Source organism: Lacerta agilis, chromosome 4 (assembly GCF_009819535.1).
Source record: "Lacerta agilis isolate rLacAgi1 chromosome 4, rLacAgi1.pri, whole genome shotgun sequence".
NCBI lineage: Eukaryota > Metazoa > Chordata > Lepidosauria > Squamata > Lacertidae > Lacerta > Lacerta agilis.
The window spans coordinates 5,026,811-5,039,792 of NC_046315.1; the positions used below are offsets into that span (position 1 = coordinate 5,026,811).

Here is a 12,982-nt window from a genome sequence, read left to right on the forward strand (position 1 = left end):
GAGAGATAGGAGTGGATCCGAGGGTCATCTAGTCCAACCCCAGCAATGCAGGAATCTCAGCTAAAGCATCCATGGCAGATGGCTGTCCGATCTCTGCTTAGAAACCTCCAAGGAAGGAGAGTCCACCCCCTCCCTTTTTATATATATAAAAATGCTTTATTTTAATGTTTCAAATTATAATACATACACATATTTCCGACAAAACATACACAACCTACATACATTTTTCAACATCTTAAAAACCAAACACTCCATCATACTTTCCTTATCTTCATCATCACAAGGAATTCAGGAATGGGAGAGATAGGAGTGGATCCGAGGGTCATCTAGTCCAACCCCAGCAATGCAGGAATCTCAGCTAAAGCATCCATGGCAGATGGCCATCCGATCTCTGCTTAGAAACGTCCAAGGAAGGAGAGTCCACCCCCTCCCAAGGGAGACCTTTCCCCTGCTAAACTGCTCTTAGATGTCCCTCAAGGCAGCGGATCCTGAGCACTGGCTACCAAGGAGGAACCAAGCGAAGTTCAAAATAAATAAATCCTATTCTCATCGATAAATGAGCAATACTTTCTTATGCACGCCTTTTATGCTAATATACAAATATATGCTGGAAAAGAAGCAAAAATGACACCAAGGACTCAGGCCAAGATAACGATTTGATAGATACAAATTATATAAGTCTCTTGTAGGTTTTATTCCTTGAGGTATGTAATACAAATGAGATGAAAACGCCAGGACAAGGCCTTGTTTCGGTATTCTTCCCCAGGTAGACAGACAGTCTGAAATTGTCTAGAGACTTAGTTATCTACAAATTTACAAGCACATATATGAAATATGCAAGGGAATGTACAAGGCAAATTAATCTTACCTACTAGTGTCTTAGAGTTTTCAGGTCAAAGTGTACCAATTATTTCGAGTTGAGTGACTCAAAAAGCGTTTGTGGAATTTAAAAGAAAGATATGGTGTGGTCTGCTAAAGAATTAAAGTAGCAGTCATACAGTTTGAGATTACAAAAAGAGTTATAACAATATGCTGAGAGAATTTAAAGCAATAACAATACAGTTTGTCTTAAATGTACAGTAAGGAATAAAGCAAATTATAGAAAGGAAGTAAAATCCTTATGGTTGTTCAGACCCTGGGGAAAGATTGTATTGAAAAGATGGATAAATTTGGTTTCTTGTTGCAAGAGAAGTCTATCGGAGTTCTTGCGGTGGAAACGATCGTGGGGAAGCTTCCATATAATGAAGAATAAGAAATCACCTTCTGTGTGTTTTTGTTGAATGTAATGTTCCACGAGCGGCACTTCCATAATATGATTACGTATTCTGGATCGGTGTTCATTGATCCTGAGTCTTACAGGCCTAGAATATTTACCAATGTACATCTTTTTGCAGGGGACAGGTCCATACATAAACACAGTTTTTTGTGTTGCAATTACCGAAATGTCGAATGGTAAATCTGAATCCAGATTGTTCATCAGATAATTTCTTCACCTGTAAGTATTATTTGCAGATACTGCATCCTCCGCATCTCATTGTGGGAGTTTACTACAGATCCCCAAGCCAAACTGATGATGTTTTCCTGGAACAGATGACCAAGCATTCAAAAGGAAGTGAGATAGTAGTAATGGGGGTTTCAACTATCCTGATATTTGTTGGATGTCAAACGCAGTCAAGAGCACAAGGTTGAACAGATTCCTCACTGGCCATGCAGACAATTTCATTGTCCAGAAAGTGGGAGAAGCAACAAGAGGATCAGCCATTTTAGATTTGGTCTTAACCAATAGTGATGACTTGGTAAGTGGGGTAGAAGTGGCAGGATCATTAGGTGGGAGTGATCATGCTCTTCTGGAGTTTATTATACAGCGGAAAGGAGCAACCAAGTATACTAAGACTCAAATTCTAGACTTTAAGAAAGCCGACTTCAGAAAATTTAGGGAAATGCTGGGTGTGATCCCATGGTCATTAATACTAAAAGGGAAGGGAGTTCATGATGGATGGGAGTTGGTTAAAAGGGAGATATTAAAAGCACAACTTCAAGCAGTACCAATGAGACGAAAACATGGAAGGTGCCTAAAGAAGCCAGGGTGGCTATCTAAAGAACTTTTAACTGATTTAAGATTTAAAAGGAATATGTACAAAAAATGGAAAAGGGGGGAGATCACCAGAGAGGAATTCAAACAAATAGCCAGCACGTGTAGAGATAAAGTCAGAAAAGCTAAAGCACAGAATGAACTCAGGCTTGCTAGTGAGGTTAAAAGCAATAAAAAGGGCTTTTATGGGTACGTCCGTAGCAAAAGGAAGAACAAGGAAACAGTGGGGTCCCTTAGAGGAGAAGATGGTGAAATGCGAACAGGGGACAGAGAAAGGGCAGAACTCCTCAATGCCTTCTTTGCCTCAGTCTTCTCCAAAAAAGAAAACAATGCTCAACCTGAAGAATATGGAGCAGATGATTCAGCAGGGGAAACACAGCCCAGAATAAGTGAGGAGGTAATACAAGAATACTTGGCTAGTTTAGATGTATTCAAGTCTCCAGGGCCAGATGAACTACATCCAAGAGTATTAAAAGAACTGGCAACAGCTTCAATAAAGAGCAAGCTTCCTAGCTGCTTTGCTTCTCCATCTTCTCTGGTTGGCCTGTTTTTTTACTCCTACCAATGGAGAACCTGCAAAGGACTTTGCAAGGGCTCTTGTGTACCCCATAAGGGAATAAGGGCAGATTTTTGCTTATTACAGTACTTAACCATTGTTTCCCCCTGGGGCAAAGATTTGGGGGAACCTACAATTTAACACAGGGATGCGGGTGGTGCTGTGGGTTAAACCACTGAGCCTAGGGCTTGCTGATCAGAAGGTAGGCTCCAATTGCTCGGTCCCTGCTTCTGCCCACCTAGCAGTTCAAAAGCATGTCAAGGTGCAAGTAGATCAATAGGTACCGCTCTGGCGGTAAACGGTGTTTCCGTGCGCTGCTCTGGTTTGCCAGAAGTGGCTACGTCATGCTGGCCACACGACCCAGAAGCTGTACGCTGGCTCCCTCGGCCAGTAACGCGAGATGAGCGCCGCAACCCCAGAGTCGGACACGACTGGACCTAAAGGTCAGGGGTCCCTTTACCTTTTTACAATTTTACACAAACACACAAAAGGGGTACTTCTCACTGCAGTTCCCTCAATGGCTCCCAGTTTTACATAAAGAAACATAACATAACCTCTGTACATGTATGGGGTTCATGATTCAGCAATCTCTTAAACCATTTAAAGTGTTGCATCTCCTGACTAAATTACCATTTGAATAAAGCCACGATTAGCTTTTCTTACCAGGGACTCAAGGAAGGCAAAGGGATAGATTTAAGAGACCAAATTACCAAGGGCATAAAACCTGTTCAGTCAGTATAAAATCCACTTTCCCAGTTTCATGTCCTTAGACGTTTCTGATACATAGGCTTTCCTGTTTCTTGCTGCTTAGGAAGTAGGCTTATAAATCTTAAACTTTAAATAGATTAGAACTTCAACATTCAGACAACCCAACAACTCAACTTTTGCACCAAAAGCCAGTAATCAAAGTTTGATCAAATTAAATTCTTAATAAAGTATCAGCACTAATGGATCATGTTTCCTGCATTAAACAGAAATATCTCAACCCCAGGAAAAGAAAACTGGGAGCTCCATGCCTCTTTTATCTATAGGACATTGGGGTACAGATCTCTATTCAAAAATGTTTCACTAGTGTGGTTTATTATTATTTTGTGTGTGTCCCCCTCTGGTAATTAGCAAACAATGCATGAGTGAAAATGGCCACAGTCACAGTCATAAGATTTTTAATATTCTCAGACATTTCAGCCTTACCATTAACAGACCAGATTTTTCTATCCTTTATTTTCAGGGGAAAATGGTCAAGGTACATTTCACCTAATTATGAATTTGTATGTGCTTTAAGGAGGCAGTGAGAGATTTCACTTTCTTGGGTTCCATGATCACTGCAGATGGTGACAGCAGTCACGAAATTAGAAGACGCCTGCTTCTTGGGAGAAAAGCAATGACAAACCTAGACAGCATCTTAAAAAGCAGAGACATCACCTTGCCGACAAAGGTCCGTATAGTTAAAGCTATGGTTTTCCCAGTAGTAATGTACGGAAGTGAGAGCTGGACCATAAAGAAGGCTGATCGCCGAAGAATTGATGCTTTTGAATTATGGTGCTGGAGGAGACTCTTGAGAGTCCCATGGACTGCAAGAAGATCAAACCTATCCATTCTCAAAGAAATCAGCCCTGAGTGCTCACTAGAAGGACAGATCCTGAAGTTGAGGCTCCAGTACTTTGGCCACCTCATGAGAAGAGAAGACTCCCTAGAAAAGACCCTGATGTTGGGAAAGATGGAGGGCACAAGGAGAAGGGGACGACAGAGGATGAGATGGTTGGACAGTGTTCTCGAAGCTACTAACATGAGTTTGGCCAAACTGCGAGAGGCAGTGAAGGATAGGCGTGCCTGGCGTGCTCTGGTCCATGGGGTCACGAAGAGTCGGACACGACTGAACGACTGAACAACAACAACAAATGTGCTTTAAACTTTGGCAAGACTTTAGCATATTTGAGATCTTATTTGAATAACAGACAAAATGATGGACCCCCACTGCCAGATAATCACTCAAATGCTTGATATCACCAGCTCTGTTTCAAAACATCACCCCATTTCATCTCCTGCTTCTTAACACTCTCTATTCCAAACTCTGGAAACCAACCCTTACATCTTTTTCTACAAAACAGCAAAGCTTGGCTGAATTTCAACCCATCACCCCACCCCACCATAACTTAAAATTCTCTCCCCAATGCTTGCATTGTGGTGTAGTGGTTAGGAGCAGTAGACTCGTAATCTGGGGATCCGGGTTCACGTCTCCGCTCCTCCACATGCAGCTGCTGGGTGACCTTGGGCTAGTCACACTTTTCTGAAGTCGCTCCGCCCCACTCACCTGACAGAGGAAGGGAAAGGAGAATGTGAGCCGCTTTGAGACTCCTTCGGGTAGTGATAAAGCGGGGTATCAGATCCAAACTCTTCTTCTTCTTCTTGCAGACACGTTCCTTATCCTTCTGTGGTGCCCAGAATTGAACACATTGTAACAACTTTAAAGATGTGCCCCCCCAAATGTCATTTCCGTAACACCTGCAATCATGTGTGCTGTGTTAGCAAGTCACTCCTCCTGTTGCTGGATATGAGGCTGGTATGTCACATGTCTCTTTTTTCCTTCCTTTTTTAAATGAATATTTATTGAATTTTATAACAAATAAAAATATAGATCTCAATCATCATGTTATATACCATTGTTCTCCCTCCCCTCCTCTGGACTTCCCTCAACTCCCCCTCTGCAGAGTTACTTAGCTTTATTTGTTGTATCCTGCTTTTCTTATGGAAAAGTAAATTCCTTTATCATTTCTCTAAAATATATGTTACTGAAATAAAGTTAAAACAAAATAAAAAGTAAAAAAATTTCCTTCCAGTTGCACCTTCAGTGTATCCGAAGAAGTGTGCATGCACACCAAAGCTCATACCAAGAACAAACGTACTTGGTCTCTAAGGTACTACTGGAAGGAATTTTTATTTTTTATTTTGTTTTGACTATGGCAGACTAACACGACTACCTACCTGTAACTGAAATAAAGTTATGAACGTTTATTCAAACCCTGCCAGTGAAACCAGTCCATTTTGTTGTTTCTGCAAATAGACTGTTATAAGAATTTTAAGGTGATATATTAAAAAAATTAAACGTTCATACCTATAAACCACATGTCTGAAAACCACATATTGGGTCCGGAACAAATTGACCTCAAATATTTCTCTTCTAGGTCAAAGTGGGAAACCTCCCCCTTGTCTCTTTCCTCTTGGGCAGATTCAAAATATAAACAGGGTGTAAACCTGTGACCTACATTCAGGAATTAGTTATTTATAATAACAAAAGAGTGGCCAAAACCTAGATAATGCAATCAGGTAACTTGCCAGACAAGAGATAAAAAACACACTCAGATCTCTGTTGTAGACCGCCTTTGGCCAGCAGAGTGTGTCAGAGATGATGGGAACTGTAGTCTGGGAGCTGCTTGGGACGCAAGTTTCAAAAAACCTTCTTTAAAGCAACTTTTGTGTTTGGCCCGCAAATATTGGACCTGTCCAAGTTTGTATTTTCTTGTATTTTGTTTTCCTCACGACCTTTGTGTATTTGGATGGATTCAATGGATTGGATGACAATGGATTCCAACTACAAGAAAGAAGATTCCACCTGAACATTTGGAAGAACTTGACAGTAAGAGTTGTTCGACAGTGGAATTGGCTGCCAAGGAGTGTGGTAGAGTCTCCTTCTTTGGAGGTCTTTAAGTAGAGGCTTGACAGCCATCTGTCAGGGGGTTGGACTGGATGGCACTTGTGGTCTCTTCCAACTCTATGATTCATTTTTAGGAGGGGAAATTGAATGAGAATTTATATGGCAAGTTGTGGAAGAATAAGAGGTTGCATTTCAAACACACACACACAAAACTTGGGTGTGGCCTCACAAATATTTTATTGGTGGGGCAAAGACCCCTAAGCCTTTAAAAGTTGGCGCCTATTCACTGCACCCACAGGTCTCAGGATGGTTACAATATAAAAACACAACATAAAAATACAAAACACATTTTAAAAGGGCATTAAATGTCAACCAGGCAAAGGCCTGGCTAAAAAGGTGCATATTTGCCTGGCTCTTAAAGGTGTATAGTGGTTTTCTGACCTTTGTATGGATTCTTTGATGGGAAGTGAGAGAGGAGCTATCAGCTATCATTCCACATTCCACACTGATAAGGTTTCTCCCCTGAATGAATTCTTTGATGGGAAGTTATATAGGACCTCCAACTGAAGCTTTTTCCACATTCCACACACTAATAGGGTTTATCCCCCGTATGAATTCTCTGATGGGAAGTGAGAGAGGAGCTACGACTAAAGCTCTTTCCACATTCCACACACTGATATGGTTTCTCCCCTGTATGAATTCTTTGATGAGAAGTGAGAGAGGACCTCTCAGTGAAGCTCTTTCCACATTCAAAGCACTGATATGGTTTCTCCCCTGTATGAATTCTCTGATGGTAACTTAGACTGTGGCTGTGACTGAAGCTCTTTCCACATTCTACACACTGATAGGGTTTCTCTCCTGTATGAATTCTTTTATGGGAAGTGAGAGAGGAGCTCTGAATGAAGCTCTTTCCACATTCCACACACTGATATGGTTTCTCCCCTGTATGAATTCTTTGATGGAAAGTGAGATAGGAGCTCGTATTGAAGCTCTTTCCACATTCCACACACTGATAGGGTTTCTCCCCTGTATGAATTCTTTGATGGAAAGTGAGATAGGAGCTCGTATTGAAGCTCTTTCCACATTCCACACACTGATAGGGTTTCTCTCCTGTATGAATTCTTTGATGGGAAGTGAGTTGGGAGCTCTGACTGAAGCTCTTTCCACATTCCACACACTGATAGGGTTTCTCCCCTGTATGAATTCTTTGATGGGAAGTGAGTTTGGAGTTCTGACTGAAGCTCTTTCCACATTCCACACACTGATATGGTTTCTCTCCTGTATGAATTCTCTGATGGTAACTTAGACTGTGGCTGTGACTGAAGCTCTTTCCACATTCCACACACTGATAGGGTTTCTCTCCTGTATGAATTCTTTGATGGGAAGTGAGAGAGGAGCTCCGAATGAAGCTCTTTCCACATTCAAAACACTGATAGGGTTTCTCTCCTTTATGAATTTTCTGATGGGAAGTGAGAGAGGAGCTCAGGCTGAAGCTCTTTCCACATTCCACGCACTGATAGGGTTTCTCCCCTTTATGAATTCTTTGATGGGAAGTGAGGGAGGAGCCATCAGTGAAGCTCTTTCCACATTCCACACACTGATAGGGTTTCTCTCCTGTATGAATTCTTTGATGTGAAGTGAGTTTGGAGCTCTGACTGAAGCTCTTTCCACATTCCACACACTGATATGGTTTCTCCCCTGTATGAATTCTCTGATGGGAACTGAGACTCTGGCTGTGACTAAAGCTCTTTCCACATTCCACACACTGATAAGGTTTCTCCCCTGTATGAATTCTCTGATGGGAAGTGAGAGAGGAGCTCCGACTGAAGCTCTTTCCACATTTCACACACTGATAGGGTTTCTCCCCCGTATGAATTCTTTGATGGTAAGTGAGATGGTGGCTGTGACTAAAGCTCTTTCCACATTCCACACACTGATAGGGTTTCTCCCCTGTATGAATTCTCTGATGGTTAGTGAGACTGGAACTCTGACTGAAGCTCTTTCCACATTCCACACACTGATAGGGTTTCTCCCCTGTATGAATTCTTTGATGGAAAGTGAGACTGGAACTCTGACTGTAGCTCTTTCCACATTCCATGCACTGATAGAGTTTCTTTCCAATGAGATTTTCTTGATGGGAAGTGGAATGGGAGCTCTGACTGCAGCTTTCTCCACACTTCAAATTTTTACGTGGCTTCTCTCTGGGGATTTTATCATGTTCACCTTTGTTCTCGATTTCTGATTTATCACAGTCTGCAATGGAGAAAAAACAAGATTAGAACCTCAGGAACAAATGGAGAAGAACTGAAGGGTGCTGGGTGTGTGTTCATTACCTGTGTTTTTTTGTCAGTCACCAACATATTATTAGATTCTGATGAGTTGTTGAATGTTGCTTTGTTTGATATACAGTAGTGGTCAAAACGGTGGAAGAATTTTTGGGGAAAGTGTATGTCAGAGGTTTAATGGCTCATAACACCACTTCTTTTGAAGTAATATTATAAAATTATATATCAATGGAAAGATAATTTAATCAAAATGCAATTCAACAAAGTTTAAACAAAATAAAAAATTCTTTCCAGTAGCACCTTAGAGACCAACTAAGTTAGTTCTTGGTATGAGCTTACATGTGCATGTACACTAATTTTTTATTTTGTTTTGACTATGGCTGACCAACACGGCTACCCACCTGTAACTCAACAAAGTTTGTTCAATTACCCATATTCTATCAAACGTTATAGCCAAAAAGCACAACTTGCTTAGCTTGACTTTTGTCAGTGTGTTATGTGATTGCTATCAAGTTGGTTGATTTTTTATGTTCTTTTCTTTAGTGAGGCTGTAAAACATAATAAAATTATAGAAATGGCACAAAGTTTTAAATGATGACCCAGAAAGCTATGTAAAATTGTAGTATTAAGTGAACAAGGCTACAATTAGAAAGAAATGAGATGAAAGATTGAGAGGAACTTATCCAAAGCTGGCATTTCTATATTTTTGAAGAGGTATAAGGAGACTCAGTCACTCCAAATTCAGACTGGTAATGGCAGGAAAAGGTGCACAAAGGGAAGTGACGATTGAAGAATGGAGAGACTGTCCCTAAATGACAGAAGAAAATCATCCGGGTGTATACAAGATGACATGGCAAATGTAATGTGAAGTTGAGTGCAAGGACTGGTCTAAATGTTAGAATTCTAAGGAAAAAGCCATTGTTATCTCTCAAGCAAAGCTTGAAAAGATTAAACCCATGTTAACTGGACAACGGAACAATGGGACAGTGTTATTTGGAGCGATGAGACCCAAATCTCCTTACTTGGTAGTGATGGCACGAAATACGCGAAGAGAAGAATCAGAGAAGGTTTACATCCTACTTGCATTACACCGACCGTGAAACACCCAGATAGTGTGATGATGATAATAATAATAATAATAATAATAATAATAATAATAATAATAATAATAATAATAATTTTATTTATACCCCGCCCTTCCCAGCCAGAAAACCGGGCTCAGGGTGGCTAACATCCATTAAAATCACAGCAAGAAACATAAAAACGATCAATTTAAAATAACAGATTAAAATACAAATTTAAAAATTCAATTAAAACTGCAGGTCTCAATTTCAAAATATCCCACCAATAAAAGATGAAGCATAAATATTAGACAGAAACCAACCCAAAGGCCAGGTGGAACAGCTCCGTCTTGCAGGCCCTGCGGAAAGATGCCAAATCCCGCAGGGCCCTGGTCTCTTGTGATAGGCTGTTCCACCAAGTCGGGGCCAATATTGAGAAGGCCCTGGCCCTATTTGAGGCCAACCTAACGTCTTTGTTGCTCGGGACCTCCAAAAGATTATTATTTGAGGACCTTAAGGTCCTACATGGGACATACCAGGAGAGGCGGTCCCTTAAATACGAGGGTCCTAAACCGCATAGGGCTTTAAAGGTCAAAACCAGCACCTTAAACCTGATCCTGTACTCCACCGGGAGCCAGTGCAGCTGGTAAAGCACTGGATGAATGTGGTCCTGCGGCAAAGACCCGGTAAGGAGCCTCGCCGCGGCATTCTGCACCCGCTGGAGTTTCTGGGTCAGTTTTAGGGGCAGCCCCGCGTAGAGCGAGTTACAATAATCAAGTCTGGAGGTGACCGTCGCATGGATCACTATGGCCAGATCAGGGCGAGAGAGGTAGGGGGCCAACTGTTTAATACGGCGGAGATGGAAAAATGCCACCTTTGCTGTGGTTGCAACCTGTGCCTCCATAGAAAGAGAGGCATCAAAGGTTACACCCAAACTCTTGACAGAAGGCGCTGGCACTAGTTGGGCCCCCGCAAGAGATGGGAGTTGGCCTCCCAACCCCATGTCGTCCCGACCCAGCCAGAGGACCTCTGTCTTCGAAGGGTTTAACTTCAACCGGCTCCCACGCATCCATGCAGCCACAGCCTCCAAGCACCTGGCCAGTGTCTGGGACCGAGTCAGGGCGGCCGTCCATCAACAGATAAAGCTGGGTGTCATCAGCATATTGATGACAGCCCAGCCCGAAACTCCGGACAATCTGGGCAAGAGGGCGCATAAAGATATTAAAAAGCATCGGGGAAAGGATTGTGCCCTGCGGAACTCCACACACCAAGGAGTGTCGCGGCGACAACTCCCTCCCTAGCACCACTCTCTGTCCCCGACCTGAGATAAAGGAGCGCACCCATTGTCGAACTGTGGCCTGAATCCCCACGTCGGCAAGGCGGTGGTCTAAAAGATCGTGGTCGACCATATCGAAGGCTGCTGACAAATCTAAAAGAATCAGCAGGCCCGAACCGCCTCGATCCAGCTGTCTACGGAGATCATCTGTTAGCGCCACCAAAGCTGTGGGAAAGTCTCCGTGCCAAGGGACAAATTTATGATCTCACCCAGAGGGGCCCGTACCTCGTCTGGACACGCTCTAATCAGCCAAGACGGGCACGGGTCAAGGGGGCAAGTGGTGGGCCTTCCAGCTTGGAGGAATCTGTCTACATCGGCAGGGAGTATCCGATCAAAGTGGTCCAATACTGGACCCGAGGACAGTCGAGGGGCCTCCAGTTCCATTATTGTATCCAAATTGGCAGGGAGGTCACGGCGGAGCAGCAAGACTTTCTCCGCAAAAAAGCTCGCAAATGCCTCACAGCTATGAGTCGAATTTGTATTTAAATTTGGTTGTCCCTCTAGGGTTGTTAAAGACCTAATTATTCTAAAGAGTTGTGCTGGGCGAGAGCTAGCAGATGCAATGGAAGCTGAGAAGTAAGACTTCTTTGCCGCCTTCATTGCCATCTCATAGGTTTTCATAAGCATCCTATAAGATGTTCTTGAGGCTCCGTCGCGAGCACGCCGCCATACTCGCTCTAGCCGTCTGAGCTCCCGCTTCATTTTCCGGAGCTCCTCAGTAAACCAAGGGGTCCGGTTTCTGCGGGGTCGCAGAGGGCGCTTAGGTGCGATCTCATCAATGGCCGTCAAGAGTCGGTTATTCCAGTCTTTGACAAGGTCATCTAATGAGTCGCCAGGGGGAGCAGGGTCCCGCAAAGCCTGACAGAATCTATCTGGATCCATCAGCCTTCGCGGGCGAGCCAAAATAGGCTCGCCACCCGAGCAGGGGAGGAGCGGAAAGTCAATCTTGGCTCTCAGAGTGTAGTGATCAGACCATGGCACTTCCACAGAGGGGAGCATGATCACATCTATGCCAGCACCAAAGATCAAATCCAGTGTGTGGCCTGCTTGGTGTGTGGGGCCCAAAACAAACTGGGAGAGCCCTAGTGTCACCATGGAGGTCACTAGGTCCAGAGCCTGTGAGGAGGGAGTGTCATCGGCATGGACGTTGAAGTCTCCAAAAACCAGTAGGTTTGGGAACTCCAAGGCCCAGCCCGCCACCACCTCCAACAGGTCTGACAGGGTGGCTGCTGGTGCGCTGGGTGGTCGGTACACCAGCCAGACAGCCAAGCTCTCCTTGGAACCCCACACAAGACCAACACATTCAATACCGGAGATCGCCGGTACTGGCAGAGCTCTGAAAGAGCAACCCTCCCGGATTAACAATGCTACTCCTCCCCCCCGACCCACAGTCCGTGATTGGTGGAGGACGGAAAAACCTAAGGGTGCTATCTCACGTAGGGAGACTACTTCACCTTCCCGCACCCAGGTCTCCGTCACGCAAGCCAGGTCAACCCCCAGCGAGACAAAGAAGTCACGCATGGTGGCGGTTTTATTGCCAATGGACCTGGCATTGCACAGCACCAATGACGGAGGTGGATAATCCCTGCTCACCCTACCCTCGTCCTTCGGGATGGGGCGTAGATTGGAAGGGGTTCGAGCATTATTGCATCTCAAAGCCCTTCGCCCGTAGTGATAGCTAGCCCCACCGCCATACCTCCCTAGCCCTTCAATAGTGGAGATCCCAAGCTTCATGTTAGCCTCCTCAATAGGGGGGTAACAACACCTCACTGGTAAATCATCTTTGAGCCAGTGGAGGGGTGAGTATTCAATATGGGAGATGTCTCTAAAAGATAAACCCCAACCCACCACACCCCAGCTGGGGCAGACGTTCACCCCGTGATTCTCTGGTTGTCAGTTCTGGGGTTGTATGGCAGCAAAAGGTTTGGGCAGAATTTGCGTCATTAATGGGAATGTAAATGCCCCAAAATGCATAAATGAAATACTTGATCCCAAACTGA

General features: G+C 43.8%; 1 protein-coding gene across 1 annotated transcript in view; it reads right to left on the reverse strand.

Moving 5' to 3' along the window:
* Positions 1-12,982, reverse strand: part of LOC117045136 — a 506,969-nt gene that overhangs the window by 191,050 nt on the left and 302,937 nt on the right. The window contains 1 exon segment of the mRNA XM_033145927.1: positions 6,971-8,401. Coding sequence (XP_033001818.1) covers positions 6,971-8,401 — 1,431 coding nt within the window.